The 17,870-nt window shown below is 40.1% G+C and overlaps 1 protein-coding gene across 1 annotated transcript in view; it reads left to right on the top strand.

The window, feature by feature from the left end:
- Positions 1-17,870, top strand: part of Arhgef6 (Rac/Cdc42 guanine nucleotide exchange factor 6) — a 114,028-nt gene that overhangs the window by 95,197 nt on the left and 961 nt on the right. The window contains exons 12-21 of the mRNA XM_051142457.1: positions 1,678-1,824; positions 4,348-4,434; positions 5,152-5,230; positions 6,176-6,321; positions 7,382-7,507; positions 9,091-9,111; positions 10,535-10,628; positions 11,983-12,060; positions 14,094-14,193; positions 17,306-17,360. Coding sequence (XP_050998414.1) covers positions 1,678-1,824; positions 4,348-4,434; positions 5,152-5,230; positions 6,176-6,321; positions 7,382-7,507; positions 9,091-9,111; positions 10,535-10,628; positions 11,983-12,060; positions 14,094-14,193; positions 17,306-17,360 — 933 coding nt within the window. The remainder of the gene's footprint in view (positions 1-1,677; positions 1,825-4,347; positions 4,435-5,151; positions 5,231-6,175; positions 6,322-7,381; positions 7,508-9,090; positions 9,112-10,534; positions 10,629-11,982; positions 12,061-14,093; positions 14,194-17,305; positions 17,361-17,870) is intronic.

Raw genomic sequence — 17,870 nt, 5'->3', positions numbered from 1 at the left:
GAAATTGCTTAATATAGATTGCTACCAGAGGTAGCTGTAACCTTGCATCTTGAGCGTCAAGATTAACCTTTCTCCTTGAACCCCACTGATGTAAAACCTTTTGATGCCATTTCAGAAGGGGAAAAAAACCCTTTATTTTGAATAATGGGTTAAGTTTAGATATATTTGACATTTCTAAAGCATTCTGTGGGATTGGACCAATGTTTAGCTTTTGATCCTTGCTGGAAGGTTAAAGCATAGCAGTCACCGTCACTTCACTTCTATTGCTTTTGAGAGATAAATAACTGACGTGTCAGTGGTTAAAGGGAAAGCTGAAGATCAGGTAAGGTATTATGACAAATTTGCTCCCATTGTCAGGCAAAAATAGTAAAAATGCCAGCAGTCGCTCAACTTCGTAGAACAGCTACTCAAACACATGGCATAGCATTTGTTGTAACTTGCATCTCTTTTATTCAGTCTTATGTAAATGAATGTAGAAGGCTTTTTGACAAAAACAGGAAAGCCTGCAGTACAACAAATTCAAGTGTCTTCCGCGTGTGCTGGGGTATGCCTGTAATAGCACCACTTTGGAGACTGAGACTGAAGGTCCAGTTTAAGTCAGAGCCTCAGTTGCATAGCGAGTTTGAGGCCAGCCTGGCTTGCACAAGACTCTGTCTGAACAACAGCGACAACAAAACTAAAATACCCCCTTCAACAACAAAAAGCAAATTTGTCTCTTTTTTGTCCTGTCGTAAAACTTGCTTTGATGGTGGTAATATGTTTACTGCAAATACATGTGTTTTAAAAATCTGTATAATGTATTTATTTTTTAAAGTCTTAGTTGAATGGTGCAGCACATTTTTGTAGAAAAAAATTACTTTCCAAAGAATTATACTATGTTCATTGGGCACAGTAGCATAATGAACAGTTGCTCAGACTTGTGTTTACTTTGGAATGAGTATCACTACATCATTCTATGATGACTTTAGTCTTCTGAAACAGGTTGTATGCCTATATATATCTTCATAACCACATAGTATTGGCAAACTGTTTCTTGATTTGAATTTCCAATTTAATCATTATGAAATCCATTTGCATCTATTTCCCCCAATCCTTTTAGGAATAAAAATAAGCTTAGTATTTTACAAAAATGTACTGTTGCTCCCTAAGCAAAAGATAGGACAGTGCGTGTGTTTCATGATAAACACAGTTTGATTCACTATGGCATAATAAAATAAAATAAATTCTTTTCACCATTCTCTATTTTCAAAACTCTAGGAGTCCTTTTGGTTCCTTTTTTTTTTTTCTTATCAAGTTGCTACCTTGTTGGAGAGTGAGCATACATCATATAAAATTACAGCCATTATGGCTCTACTTGATGGGATTCTGCTCCTCTGTCCCTCCAGACTCCTCATGGGGAGGCAGAAGTAAGCCCCTTCTTACCACTTTATCTTGATGCTTCAGCAAGATGGAAGCTATCTCCTCTTTCTGTAACTTTGAGAGGCTCAAAGCTAGGTAGTGTATTTGTCTGGCAGGAGCACTGATGGTCATAGGATTCAGAGTAAAGAAAAAAGAGATGCAGTGAAAAGCTAGGAGTCAAAAAACATGCCTTATTTTGAACTAGGTTGGAGTCTGAGAATTTTCCCCATCTGTCTTGTACAAATCCCCGTTGCATCATGTTCTGTTTTGAATCTGTAGGGGCAGTGCCAAGAACTGAGAAAGAGAAAACAACTGGAATTACAGATCCTTTCGGAACCTATTCAGGCATGGGAAGGAGATGACATTAAGACCTTGGGAAATGTGATCTTTATGTCACAAGTAATGGCACAGTATGGCACCTGTGAGGTAAGTTGTTAACATTGCTTCTTCTGTTTTTCATATTTCCCTTCCTTTATTAGTCTGTCAAGGTTAACAGGGATAGTGGCAAAGGAAGTGGAAAATAAAGGATAACTTTGAGACACATTTAGATAGTAATATCAACAGAAAGGGGTGACTTAAGGGATACAGCAGATGGCAGGTATAATTTAGGCCAGCTAATTTTCAAAAGATCCTAGGTATCTGCATGGAGATGTCCTATAAGCAGCTGTTAGTATACTATGGAAATGTAGGTAAGAGGTAAGTGTTAGAAAGAGAGATTTAGATGTCTCTGACAGATATACCTTTCTAGGAAGTGCATATCCAAAGAGAAGCACAGAGTTTGAAAGATGGATTATTTCTTTTAAGAAGAGGCCAGGGTAGGGGAGAATGGTTGATTATATCACCTGGTATGATTTATTGGGTGTTAAAGTTGTCTCCCTTCTCCATAAACACCTTCCTATACTCTCTGACATGCTTGTGGCAGAGATTCATTACTTTGGGTTAATAAGCAATCTCACTGAAAATGCAGACACCCTGGGGAAAGTTAATGCAGTGAGAGTAACGATTAGTCATTCCCATCTTGGGGGTAAGAATCCTTGGGTGAAAGGAGAAGGAACTCCTGTGGGGCTGGGTGGAGGACACTAATAGGAGAACAGAAAAGAATTGGGGCTTGTGGTGTCATTGCAGACCCTGGAGGAGCACTTGAAAATGTCCAGCAAGCTGAGTGCTATGGAAGGTTGAGAGGTCAAGTAGTGTGAGGACCCAAAAGAAGTCATTGGATTTTGCTAGAAGGCAGTTATTGATGACTTTGAGAGAGCAGTGGGAAAGTGCAGTTAGGGAGGGATCAATGGAGAGAAAACGAAGGCTAGGAGTAATCTGGCAATAAAACGTCAAGCAATGAGATATTATAAATGAGGAATTACATGGGGTGAGCAAGGGCCTTAAGAAGCAATAAGCATCTGTTAAAGGCAAAAGAGGAGGAGCCAGTGAAACAGGAGAGAAGAAGAGAGATGTTTGTACAAGGAAAACTAGGCAAGAGAACGATCTGAGAGAATAATGGCTGTTCCGACAGTTAGCTCTGAAGGTTTACTCTACTCAAGTGGAAAGGAGAGTGAGGAGACAGCCATGAGGCAAATGGAACTTTTGCTTTTGAACCTACTAATTGTGACTCTGTTAAGGGATCAGAGGTGCCTCCATGCTTTGTTTCGTAGAGGTCAGAAGACAACTGGTTAGTTGGTTGGTTCTCTCCTTCTACCACAAGGGGTCTGGGGATCAAACTCAGGTCTTCAGATCATCTATCAGACTTGCTATCAGACAAATCTTCACCCAGTGAGTCATCTCAGTGACACTATAAAGGATTTTTTAGGTGTTTACCATGAAGAAATGATAAAAGTTTAAAATAGTAAATATGCTAATAACTTGGATTTGGCCGTTTTACACTGCATACAAGAATGAAATTCCAGCTGGCCATAGTGGTGCACGTCTTTAATCCCAGCACTCTAGAGGCAGAGGCAGGCAGATCTCTGTGAGTTCAAAGCCAGTCTGATCTACAAAGTAAGTCTAGGAAAGCCAGGGCTCCAGAGAAACCTTGCCTCGGAAAAATCCAACCAACCAACCAACCAGAAAACAACACAAAAAATTGGAATGCTTATAAATGTGTACAAATCTCTTGTGTGCCAATCAAAACACACATGCAATTGGGCTAGGGGGAAATAGGCAATGGAAGAATGTGGATTTAGTATGCATGAGGCCCTGGGTTGGATTTCTATTATCATTCACAGAGACCAAATAATTCACACCATTTCCAAATGTAAAATATATTTGCTTATTTGTCTTGCATGCCAAGAGAGCAGCTATCTCTCTTGATGTGTATATGTGTGTGTTGACTTGTCCATATATGTGCATTTGTGTGGCAACCAGAGGTATGCGATAGATGTCTTCCTCTATTACAGTCCAATTTTGTTTCTCACTGAATCTGTAACTTATCAATTTTTTGTAGACTGGCTAGCAATGGGCTCCCCAGATCTACTTGCCTACAAGCCTGCAGAATCCAGCATTTGCTGCTATGCTCAGAATGTATATGGTTGCTAGGAATCCTAGCGCAGGCTCTCAAGCTTGAACAGCAGGAGCTGTATCCACTGAGCCCATAGTTATCCCAGTACTAGTGATTAGAAATAATTTGATGATGGCAAGTCTTAGCAAACTATACATTTTTTAATCTGTTGGAAGTTGCTTCACTTTGCTACTATTCAGAGTAAAGTTATATTTTAGTTTTGTGAACCTTGAAAGACTTACGTTGTGTCACACTGGTGGGTTCTTACCTCACACACTCGAGAATAATGAACACACTGATTTGATGCTTCTGACTTGGCTATTTTATTTATTTGTTTATTTATTTATTTAGCAACTCACTGCCAATGCTCAGGTTATATAAGGTTTGTATGTCAAAGTAGTGATTTCAGACAGTCTTAGTAAAAGCAGCCCAATTTCTGTTCTTCTTTTCTACTTCAGGAAAAAGAAGAACGGTATTTTATGCTGTTTTCCAGTGTCTTGATAATGTTGTCTGCAAGTCCTCGGATGAGTGGCTTTATGTATCAGGTGAGTAGATCCATATAAAACAAATTATCAAAGGCCAGACAAGAACAGGCTTTTGTTCAGATGTGACATATGCAGGATGGCATTTAAAGTTCAAGCCTGTAAAGGCAGAATGTTGTGACCCTTCACTATAATGAAGCAGCTTGTAAGAACAGATGGTCTTGAGATCAGAGACCTTTGTATTGGCCTAATCCTGCCCTGGCTATCTGCTCTTCTGCTTGTGAGCTAGGTCTCCAGTTGTGTGAGACTTAGAAATCTAAGTCTACAGTTGGATGAATTAGCAACAGCGCTTTACAGACCCATATCGTTATCACAGAGCAATGTGAAACTGGCACTTAATTCTGTGATTGTCATGCTGCAGCCACATTGTAGAATTTGGATTTGTAAGATGCCAGTCCTTAAATGCCTTAGGAAATGAAACCTCCCTTAGGCTGTTGCAGAAATGTACAACATTATGCTATGTATGCTTCTCTGTTATATGTAGTCCTAGCCAATACTCTCTTTCACAGAATGTGAGCCTTTGCTTTAAAATTCATATGAAAATAGCTTAGTCAACTGTTTTTGTAAAGAGGTTAGGGTTTACAGTGATTAGCCAAATGCACACTTCTCCCTTGTCAGACTAGTGGAATATATCTTGCCATGTGATTCCTGAGAGGATCAGAAGTCTGAGAGAAAAAATGTACAATCACGGAATTAATAGGAATATTCTTTTTCTCCTAGGGAAAAATACCAATAGCAGGGATGGTGGTGACTAGATTAGATGAACTTGAAGGAAACGACTGCGCATTTGAAATCACAGGTAAGTCATTGTCTCCTTTCCCTTTTTGCAATCAAGTGGAGTTTACACAAATAAATGATCTTAATTTCTCCTGTATAGTTAGTTCATCAGCAGGTTTTTTGGGGATATGACAAAGCCCATCCCGTTCCCCAGACTAACTGGAGTAGACTGATTAAACCACAAAGCCTCCGTGTCATGCGCTAGCCTCAGCTGTGCCATTACTTTCCATCTCCTCTTGCCTAAGGCCTATTCGTGAGCACTAGAGAATGATAAGCTAGACTGACCTTCTCTTTCTCTGTCATGTGGATCATGGTGGCCAAGAAGCCAAAGGTGTGGTCCTCCATCACTACTCTTATCATCAGCTTATAAACTAGCAGGGCTTGCTTGCATTCTAAGAAGGTGCACAACTTTATACACAAACTGAGCAAAATGCTTCATCTTTCTAATTCTCCCTGATATTGTCCCTTTTGCCAGGCCTCTGTGATTTACTTGTAATGGCTGCATTTCTATATGGATGTCACAGTGAGGAAGACAGAGTAAATATCCCCAGCCTTATCAAAACCTATACTCACCAAAAAAGAGCCTAAGATTTGGTACTTGCTTAAATATCTTTCAACTGGTTTCAACTACATACTGTTCCATCTTGGACACTGGGCAAACCAGTACAATATTCTTAGATTAAACTATGAACTAGATTGCCAGTCAGTACACTTAAGATTTCACTTGCTAGTGTATTTATTTTGAAGTTTTACATTATGTCTAAGACTCTGCAAAGTGGTAGAAATCAAGGAAAGTTTTAGAAATAAAAATAATTTTTCATAACAAGTTCTCTGTTCCTAATATTGAAGTTTGAAAGGCAGGTTATTTCATAGAAAGGACTATGCTGAAAATAGATGTCCAATGAAGTGTGTTTGTAAGACGTATTCTTGCCTTTTGTTCCTAACTGCTCATCATTGGGTGATACAGGTAGCATGATAGAGAGAACTGTGGTCTATTGCAACAATATCCAGGACTTCCAGGAATGGCTGGAGCAGCTGACCAAACTGACCAGAGGACCAGCATCTTGCAGTTCCTTGTCTAAGACCTCATCATCATCGTGTAGTACTCATTCTGTAAGTAGTCCATTGGGATGATTGGGATTATTGAAGTATTAGGATTGTTGACCTTTTTCAGACTTTGCCTACTAAAGCCTTCTGAAAATCAGCAGCAAGCATGCCCTTTGACTTTGGGTGGTCTCTACTTATAGCCTTCGAAGTACAGTTAAACCTCACTGATTCTGATTGGTTGTCATTCTGAAGTTCGTTGAAATTAACAAAACATTTCAGTTAGGTGTGTGTGATTTTGGCCAGCCGTTTTAAGGTACTCCAGCTAACTAAGTCAAGCGTTTCCCACCAGAGGTGCTTCTAAAAGGTTTTAACGTTAAACAAGGCTTAATTGTGTTATAGCTATTATTCTCCCATTAATCATGTGCTAAGTCAAAGCAGGGCATTCACTTCCCTGAGTGCTTAAACATCTCTGTGTAATCTCACTCATGCTTTCACATCTGCTCAGTAACTTGCACGAAAGGTAAACTTTTAGCGTTGTCATCCTCTGAGCTCTCAGAGATCAAGAACGTCTGGAATTGGAATTAATGAGATTTTACTGTACTTGCTGGGTGAAATGGAAGCTTTCCTCTGTTGTCTGGTAACACTCAAACCGGCAGTGCCAACATTCCTATTTTGAGTGCTGTGTGTTGTGGTGGCAGAACACAGGTTTTGGGTTCAAATCTTGTCTTTGCCAGTTACTTCACTTTGCTGAGTCTGTGGTAGTTTACTCAGATGAAATAACCCATTTCCGATTCTATTTGAGTGCCAGACACATCACTGAATCTCAAACGCTGTCTATTGTTCCACTCTTGTCCCTTACAGAGGTTACATCTCTGCATTAAACGGAATTGCAGAAAATAGAGGACAGTATCATGGGACACCGAGTCCATTTCAAGCTGTTCCTTAGAGATCCCATGACCTTTGTTAGAAACTGTCAGTTTTCCAACTGGACTCTTTCAGTATTCCATATTCCCCCTTTTACATCTGGCTTTGCTGATGCAATGAAGCTACTGTCATTGTCTCACTGTGTGGTACCAGGTCGGGTTCAGATGGCAGATTGCCAGCATCTCATGAGACATTTTCCCAGTCTTTTAGCTCTACCGGACAGCCCCGAGGACCCTTGGAACCTCCTCAAATTATTAAACCGTGGAGTTTAAGTTGCCTACGACCTGCACCTCCACTTAGACCATCAGCAGCACTAGGTTATAAAGAGGTAATTTTGCTACATATGGTGTAAAATGCTTCTGACAAGCTAATTTGGAGCTTATTGCAAATAGTTCAGTGAGAATATGCTAGAATTTATGATAGGACATATATATTAATATATGTGTACATATATACATATATATGTCTTGAATTGCTAGACTCAGTGATTGCTTTTTAATTTTGCATTTTCTTCATATACCAATATTGATGGAACTGAACAGTTCAAGTGCACTGCCTGTTTCCTTAGTTTTTTTCCTCAAGTGCCTCTGTTGTCTCTCTACATGGCAAGAACCATTCTTTAGAATAGTTAACTATACATACACATCCCAAACAAGAAACATGTCCTTGGAAGTTGCATTTCCAAACAAATACCCAATTCTTCATTTTGTAGCATGTTGACCAATAAAGCCCAATCAGTAAAATGTCATGAGACCAAGCCATGTGTCTCAGCTATGAAAGCAATGTTTGCTATAGTGGGAAGGATAGGAGAATGTAATGAAAGAAATGTCTTTTTACAGAGAGGCTTCTCTTTAGCAGCTTCCGGCACAGGGCATTTGATTTTTGCCTAGTGTGCTACCAAGATATACCATGATCAGGGTGGCTGCTCCTTTGCTCTAGAAGTACAGTCAAGGCACTCCAGTCACTAGCTCCCATAACTACGCAGAGTGTTCGTTAACTTTTCCATCCAGTGAGGTTTTCCCTTTTACTTATTTCTAATTATTTCAGACTTCAGAAAAGATGCTCATTTATTAATAACAACTCTTCAGGTCTTGTGGTATGAAGAGTAAGTTGCTGACGGTTATGAAGTGAACCTTAGAATTTTGACGTAAAGGCAATTCTCTGTCCAGTGTGTTCTGATCCTGGAGACTTGGCTCAGTTTCAAGTGTTCTTTGATTGGATTAGCCGTGCTTTGCTCCGATTAACTGTTGCCTTCGTCTCTCAGTGCAATAAAATAGAATAATATGTAGACACTGGAGGATTGTTTTTTACCTCTTTAAACTGGTGTGATGGGAGACATGACTCTTGAGCATACTCTTTAAAAAAAAAAAAAGTAACTATTCGAATTGGGTCAGGAAGTGGTCCTGGTCCTGCAGCTTTGCTTGGAAATGACCTGCAACCACTGAGCTTCCTTTGATTACTTAAACTAGGAGTGCCACTTCATAGTAATCTATTTCTATTTCTGTTTTTAATAATGGACATTTTACAACTGTCAGTTACTAAATTCATACCAAGATGAGCTCTGAAGGGTAATGTTGACTTAATCCTTCACATAACTAATCTATTAAAACTAAGGCATGATCACTTTTTTTTCTGCTGGGGGAAGAGGGTAATTAATATATTCTTGCTGTATACTGTGCATTTTAGTGGTTTTCCAGCATTTGTAATTCTGCACAGAACTGGATTCTTTGGACTTTTGCATGAGGATATTGCATCTGAAACTAATGTGGGAAATGTAATGATATTCTCTCCATGTAATTTATGAGAACACTAACATTTCAATGTTGTTTTAGAATTATGATAAATGGATTTGGTCATTATAACCATCGACCTCTCACGCTCATCTTCTCTTTCTTTACATATTCATTTTAGAGGATGTCTTATATCTTAAAGGTAAGGGTAGAACAGTGACATCGTAATGTTGTTGTGCTGTAACCTTTGGTGAATGAAGCTTTCCTTTATGCTTGTTTTGTCCCTTGCTATATATAATTGGTGGCTAAAATGTGAAGATGCAATTATGACATGTAAGTACTTTTTTCAGAAGCAGGCTTGTGTTTGAGACGCGTAAAAAGTCCCTTTTTATATCATGCCTTTAAAACGCTCATTTTCCTATGTTTTTAATGCTAGCTTTTTTCTTATTTTTTCCTAAACCACATATGGTTTTTTTATGTTTCTCTCTTTTTAAGTTTAAGTGGACCCACTGTGGCTAAGTGAAGGCAATTAAATTCTTTGTTTCATATATTTTAAAGTACTAATTACTACTCATGTATCAGATGCATACATACATAATACATACATACATAATACATACATACATAATACATACATACATACATACATACATACATACATAATACATACATACATAATACATACATACATAATACATACATACATAATACATAATACATACATACATAATACATACATACATAATACATACATACATAATACATACATACATAATACATACATACATACATACATACATACATACATAATACATACATACATAATACATACATACATAATACATACATACATAATACATACATACATACATATATACATAATACATACATACATAATACATACATACATACATAGATGCTGGAAACATAGAGTATAAGACAATATCTTGGGATTCTAAGTGTGAATCCAATCTGTTTATTTGCATATTAACATTAAACTTTTTTAATATGGCAAAAACAAATTTGCCAACTTTAATCTCTATTGTGTATTAATTACAAGTGTCATTTATCAGGAAACCCTTCATGAAATCTCCTCCCTGAGAAAATGACTTAATCTCCCTACCTTCATTTTTCCATCTGACTGATAGGAATTATAATTTTCTTTATAGGCCTGCTTCTAAGCAAAAGTTATTCAAGTCATTTTAAACTCTTAGAAAAGGGATAATGGTTCTATCATTGGTTACATCACTTACTTAATTCACTTCAAACTATCCACAGGGAATACGAACCAAGTTAGGAATCCTGGCACTCTTCTGGGGTTGAAATCCCCTTACTTTTGCTGCAGATGGTACCCTAAAGACGCTGCCCTTCCTGCACAATCTGCTTCCTTCTCCATTCTTATTCTCATTCCTGTGGCAACTGAGAGTGGATTGTCATTGCCTGTGCTTTGTTGAACCTTTTCGAGTTTACTGGCGCCATTTGTAGTATGTGTAATCTTAAATTCTGACACTTTCCTAATGGATGCTATCGCGATGAGAGATGCATTCGGGTTCATTTTATTTGCTTTATTTTCATTTGGATTTGGGAGAGAATGTTAATTCATGGAGAAACCATTATCCTTACAGGAATCTAGTAAGAGCCCCAAAACCATGAAGAAGTTTCTTCACAAAAGAAAGACTGAGAGAAAAGCATCTGAGGAAGAATACGTGATTAGGAAAAGTAAGTGTTCCATACTTTTTGCAAAGTTATTTATGGGTGAACTAATAATATGAGGATTTTTTTAAAAGCAGATAATTAGAGCAGTTTGTTCTTGGCATCATCTGTTGTAAAAATACACAGAAAATTTGGTCACTTCTAAGACTTCTGAATAAGCTGCCTCCTGCTGCACTTCCTGCTGACTCCAACAGCCAGCAAGCTGTATCATTTTCATACTGCAAAACAAGTCACCCCACCTGGTGCATATCCCCCAATGGGGCCCATGTGCTACAGACCAAGTTTTTCCTCTAGATTTCTGATGCCTGGAATATTTTTTTTTTCTGAGCAGATAGACTAAATGGACCTGAGGACAGAAAATTCTTTTGGCAGTCTATTGTTCAGGGTTGTTCTCAGCCAAGGAGTCAGCCTGCTGACATCGGGAAACAGCGCTTTATTTAGGAGCTGACTGCAAAGTTAGTCAGTCAAGTGATATGTCTGTCTCTGGCTCTAAAATTGGGATGTACATGGAGGAGTCAGTGATGTAGGAGCATTGCATGTAGCAGTTGCAAAGCTAGTGTAGTTAACTCTTTGCTGTCCCTATGGACATAGCTCAGTTCATAGCAAGCCCAAAGCCCAAAGTTTGATCCCTGAGACCACATAAACCAGGCATAGGTGGCATGTGCCTCTAATCCCCACTTGGGAGGTGTACGTAGAAGGATCAGAAGTTCAATTTTATCCTCAGTAACATAACAAGCTAGAGGTCAGCCTGCACAACATGAGACTCTGTCATAATATAATATAATATAATATAATATAATATAATATAATATATATTGTATCATAGTAATATATGTTAAAATTAAATCTTTGCTGAACTCCAACTACTGCAGCCCCAACTTCACCCTCATTTAAACTTATTAAAGGAAGATTGCCATCTGAGTAGCTAAAGACTGAATTGGTGAGGAAGGAGGGAAAATCAGTGATACCTGGGCTGGCTGCGAAGATGGGCAGGGTTAATAGGGAAAGGCTCTTAAAAAAGACAAGCCTTGAAGTTAACTAACAGGATGTTTTTGGTGTACTGGCTGAGAGCTGGAGCCAGTATCAAGCCTCACTGCCATCATTTTAGCCTTCAAGAGATGATTGGTAAAACCCTAATGGGTTTAGAGTTCTGAACTTCAGAAGCATCCTGCCCTCCCCTGAGTACTGACCTCAAAGCTATTGGGGTTACTGTTGGTGTCACTTTTTTGTCTCATGGAGCTTGAGCAAAATTTCGCCTGCCTTTCAAAAACACTATGAGTCCTTGACAGTGATGGGCACAGCATTATTTTGAGTGTCCAGGATCATATATCTGGAAGTCATTACTGATTACATTTGACAGGTACAGCTGCCCTGGAAGAGGATGCTCAGATTCTTAAGGTGATCGAAGCCTACTGCACCAGTGCCAGTTTTCAACAAGGTAATGGCTCAAGTAGAATTCCCCACAGTGCTTTAGCTAATGAATGGGGTTTGTTCTTTCCTGCTCACTGTCTGTTAGGTGGAAAAGACCATCAAAGCAGACTGGGTTGCAGGGTGTGGAAAGCATGTGACTCGGTGCAGAGCAGAGGTGCAGAACTCAATCTTTCAGATAAGGTGCTTTAGCTACAAGGTGGTTTGTTTACGAACTGTTGCTTTTCACCCAGAGAGAAAGAGAGATGCAAGAGGGAAAAAGTTGGAGGTGATAGAAATGAAAAAAGTTTTTTTTTTTTTTAAAGTCACTCTCTTTTGATCTACACAGATACCTTCAACAGCACTACTTAGGAATTAAAGAGCCCAGAAAGTTCCTGTGTCTGCAAACTGATGTTAATCTCATCACATAGGCAGAACTGGAAAGGAAGTCAGAATACTATCTCTCATCAGCTATGTGTCGAAATGAGCGGTGCCTCACCAGACTAAGGTTTCAAAGTTGCTCTGAAATCTGGAAATGTAGCTGCCCAGCTGAGGCTCGTCAAGATGTGTAAAATGTCTCAAGAGCTGTTAGGTGTTATACCTGAAAGTTAGACGATGCCTTCTGGTGAAGCCTTGTGCCTTTTCCAGCCCAGGTTACATAGACTGTATATTTTCTTTTCCATCATCATAAACTTATGGGACACCCTTTAGAAAGTTGCCCATATCTGTATAAAAAATGAATGTCCCGTAGCACTGTGTTTTTCACAGTTGCTTAGTTGCTATGAGAGATTTCCTAAGAGACTGCCTTGACACACTCTTTCAAAGGAACACATCTCACTGGCTGTCACAAGAGGCAAGTATTTGATGTGGAAATCGATACATTGCACCGGTGAACAGGGACAGTGCACCACAGACACAACCTGGCTGTGGATCTTGGCATGCTCTGGTCTACTAAATTTTGAGTGTGAAAGCTAGGGTGGAGATGGGGACGAGGAGACACCAGAGGAGCATCCTTCATACAATATCCAGCTGTACCTCACCTCTGGACCTCTTGGTTTCCTAGCTGTAGAGTCTGTCCACACATTCAAAGGGAAAGCTCAGGAATATGATCTGGCCGAAAGAGGCTCAGTTTTGTTCCTCTTTCCTACCCTTGTACATGTGGGAAGTGTTGAGTGCTTGCCATTCAGATGTGGCCACCATTTCAGTATCCTAGTAGCCCTCCATCTCAGCCCAGCCGAATGTCCTCTTCTAGAACTACTTGCCCTTTGCTTTCTGTACTCATTCATTTATCCATCCATCTATCTTCTGCATCCTAATCAGATACTTACAAAGAGCTAGTCTCTGAACATGGAAACACATCTCACCTCTGGGAAGAGGGGAGTGATCAAGTTAAACCAGTGACTTTGTACAACTCTGAAGGATATTGGTCTAAAACAGAACAGGCCAGTGACCTAGGCAGACCAAAGATTAAGTCCTTGAACCCAGAGAGGAAAGATCTAGAGTGAGATAGGGATAAGTTGGACCTACCTGTTACTTCTCCTGTGCCACGCTGTAGAGACAATGTGGGCAGAGAGCAGTGAAGACACCTGAGTTTTGTTGCTGATATGATAATCTCCCACCTCCACTGTACACAGCACCAAAAAAATAGCTTTAAGCCACACTACATTTCTCTAGACAGCTGCAGAAGGGATGAATGCACGCTGTATCCCAAAGTATTACTCCTCTTAGCCTGGTCTTTACTGATATTAAAGAGTGCTAGCTCATGGAATGTGGTATGTGAATCCTAGAGGCATCTAGAGACTGGGTGGTTAGTGGTCAGCTCTTTGCTCCAGGCAAGGCAAAACAGAGAAGTCTGGGGGTTCTTGCCACATCAATTCCCCTTCTGGAAGATCAAATAACATCACTTGGCCAGTTTGAGTTCTCCCTGTCAGGAAAATGTAAAAGTGGCATGATTGCCCTTTGAGGGCAAGGGAGTAAAGAAAGCCAATGCTATCACACGGGACTGAGACCAAGCATGGCCTCTGATACTAACTCCATACCCTCTCTCATGACCTTCACTTACAGGCACTCGTAAAGATTCAGTCCCACAAGTACTACTCCCTGAGGAAGAGAAACTCATTATCGAAGAAACCAGAAGCAATGGGCAGACCATCATTGAAGAGAAGTGAGTAGAAAAAGTGACCCCTTTCTTGGAGTGTCTGGGGCCAGAAATTAGGGGTGGCAGGGTGGCGGTCTTAGAGCTTCTGTTGCTGTGATAAAACACCATGACCACGAACGAGTTGGGGGAGAAAAGTGTTTACTTCATCTTGCAAACTCTCGGGGCACACTCCATCACTGAGGGAAGTCAGAGAGGTACTCAAACAGGATAGTACCTAGAGGCAGGAGATAAGGCAGAAGCCATGGAAGGTTGTTACTCACTGGCTTCCTCCTTACGGCTTGCTCAGTTTACTTTTTTTTTAGAACCCAGGATCACCAGGCCAGGGATGGCACCACCCACAATGGGCTGGACCCTCCCCCTCCAATCACTAATTAAGAAAGATGTCCTACAGGCTTGCCTGCAACTGAGTCCTATGGAGGAATTTTCTCAATTGAATCTTCTTCCAAAATGACTCTAGCTATGCCCAGTTGACATAAAACTAGGCAGCACATACGTCCTGCCTTGAAGGGCCCCTCCTTTTCTCCCTCTTCCTGCTGCTCTGCACTCTTGTCTTTCACAAAGAGGGGCCTTACTGCTGAGCAGACTTTTGGGAGCTCCTAGGGGCAGAAAGAAGGGAAAGCAGAAGCAGAGGGCTAGAAGCTTCCTGCTCCCCTGTGGGGTCAGCAGTTTCCCAGCACCAGAAATCTACACACACACACACATGTGGATCTGGAGGTATCCAGGAAGGCCTTCGCACCGACTTGCCTACCCACAGCTTTGCAGCTCACAGCTTTCAGTCAGGAGCTCAGCTTCCCCACAGTTGACCTCTTGTAAAGTCCTAAAGTGATCTGGTGGGGAAATATCATATATCCACAGATGAGCAAAATAAGGTTCAGGGAAACTGTGCCTATGGTCTACTTGTCATAGTAGTGAGTGTGACTTACTCAGGGTGAGGGTCAGCTTAAGTATCTTCCAGCTCATAAAGAAACATGGAGTAGCCAAGAAACTCACTCCTTTACACTTGAGTCATTTCTGAAGTCAGGCCTGAATTCACATAGGACACACCTCTCACAGTGCTCGTCACTGTTAGTGTGTTTTCACACTTGCTCTATGCTAAAGAGAGGAACAGGCTAGTGTAGCCAGCATTTGCTACTTTTTGGGCTCTTTACTCTCTTCCACCCTTCCAAACCCCCAACACTAGGTAGAGAAGAAAAAAAGATAGAGGGGAAAGGGCGTCCTTATCGTTATCTACTTCCTGCTGATTCCGGATGTCAAGTTCCTTGCCGCAAGTTTGATCTTCATTGTCAGGATATCGAATTTCTTCTTCTCAGTTCTTTGCCTACAACTACCTGACAAACTACAAACCACAGCATCCAACCATCAACCAGCCAACAACAGCAACCCCACCTCTCAGGGCCCTAGCATTTATATATCCTCTAAAACCTTCCCAGAATTCCAAAGGCCACACAATTGCAGAAACTATCAGCAGCTGAAAAATCCATGCCCCTGCTAGAGCACGAGGCAAACCATAGTCAGCTGCTGTGAAGCAGCCTCATATATCCACCCCTGGGGTTAAAACGAAACACACTCCCATAATGTCTCTGTGTTTTTAAAGAACCAAAACTTCTCACTACAGGCTAGAGAGTGCCAGTTCCTCTCTTGATTTGCTCTGTATTGCCCCCAGTGTCGCCCTGAGCTACTTCTTCCACCTCTCCAGATTTGTTTTCCTCATCTGTAAAATGGGAATGATGAAAATATTTTCTGAGTTGTTATGCGGTCAGATATGATAATTATAAGGTTAGCACTCCAAAATTAATACCATGTACAACAGTTATCATTATTAAGAACATTATTATTGATATAGTAATCATGATAGCCTTGTCAAGGCTTCAAAGAATGTAGTGTTACCCTTATTTCATATTTATAAAGAAAGCAATAGCCAAGACCAGACAAAAAGGAGGCAGGTTACACAGGTCAGAGTAATCGGAAGTAGCAGGATGAAAACTAAAATCTAGGTCTTTGAGAGATGGCTCAGCAGTTAAGAGCCCTAGATGATCCTTCAGAGGACTCTGGTTAAGTTCACATTTTGGGCAGCTAGCTCACAGGTGCTTCTAATTCCAGCTCCAGGGGGATCTGTCACCCTCTCCTGGCCTCCTTGAGTACCTTCACTCACACGCATATAAACACACATCAATAATAAAAATTAATCCAAAAAATTTCCCAGCTAAAATCAAAATCGATAGATTCCTTGACTCGAAAGAGTTAGGGAGTAGAGAATACCACAACTAACAAGGGAACTTTACCATTTCTTAAGAGATCGTTATTTTTTGATCCTTTGATTCTCTGTTATGTGAGGTTAGCTAAACAAGAAGGATAACACTAAACATAGTATAGCAAACATAGGATCTTGTGATCTGTCTCATTATATAGTAAGTAATATTTGCTCCTTTTCTAAAGCTGCAGCAATCAAATCTCAGGATGGGAATCTTTAAAAAGCCGAACTCACAAGAGCAGAGAGTAGAATAATAGTTACTAGAAGCTTGGAGATGTTGATTTAAAAAACTATAAAGTTCAATTATATAAAATGACAGATAGGTTTTAGTCTATCTGACATGTGGCTCACTGACTATAGTTGATAACAATCTCTTTTATACTTGAAATTTACTAAGAGCATAGACCCCCAGTGTTCTCAACACACCCCCCCACACACACCCACAAAAGTAGCTACAATATGTGGTGGTGGCTATTTAATACCTTCATTTGGGGAACAATTTTATAAGGCAAACACACATCGTGCTGTGTACTTTAAATATGTATAGTTTTTATTTGTCAACTATTTCCTCAAATGGAAAAAAAGACAACTTTTATGGCCCTTATCTGTTGTTTTCTGGCCACTCAAGCTGGGAAAGGAAGTGGCAGGGTAGAAATGATGCTGTAAATGGCATCGAAATAGGCATGTATGGCGAGAGTTTTCTTTTTTATGAAGAGAAATAATGTGGACCATCCAGGGTGGGATATGCCCCATCAGCCAAACCCCACTGGATGTTTACATCTCTGTATTTATGTAGTGTCATAGGTTGCTTATTTATCAGTACTTCAGTGATAGTCATTCATTTCTAAGTTTTCTCTGTATTTTCAGGAGCCTTGTTGATACTGTGTATGCCTTGAAGGACGAAGTCAAAGAACTGAAGCAGGTAATGTATTATTCAAAGTTATATTCTCAGATGACAGAATTGCTCTGTCATCTTTGCCACTGGGAGATGGCGTCAGGAAGAGCCCAGGAAAAAGGAACTTTGGGAGTGTTTGTATTGCCTTTATGTTATCAGGTGGGTTTTATTTCTTTTATCGTGTGGTCTTGAATTTCTGACGCTTTTCAGAATTATGCAACAGAGTCCCAAACTTAGGCACTACTTTCTTGTTCCCTCATATCTTAGAAAATAAATGAAAACAAGCCCAGGTATGGGGGTGACTGCCTATAATCCTAGCCACTAGGAAGTTTGAGGCAAAGACATCATGGATTTGCTAGCCTGGTATAGCAAGACTTTGCTGAGAAAAAGCAATGAAAGGAAGAGAATAATGAAGGAGAGATGGAAAGAGGAAAGAAGAAAAGAAAGAGTGAAGGAGAGAGAGAGGGAAGGAAGGAAGGAAGGAAAGGAAATGAAGGAAGGAAAGGAGAACTGCCTATGATAGTTTGTGAATTTATA

Source organism: Acomys russatus, chromosome X, assembly GCF_903995435.1.
Source record: "Acomys russatus chromosome X, mAcoRus1.1, whole genome shotgun sequence".
NCBI lineage: Eukaryota > Metazoa > Chordata > Mammalia > Rodentia > Muridae > Acomys > Acomys russatus.
Note: the sequence above shows the minus strand (reverse complement) of the source record. Positions and strands in the feature narration are given on the sequence as shown.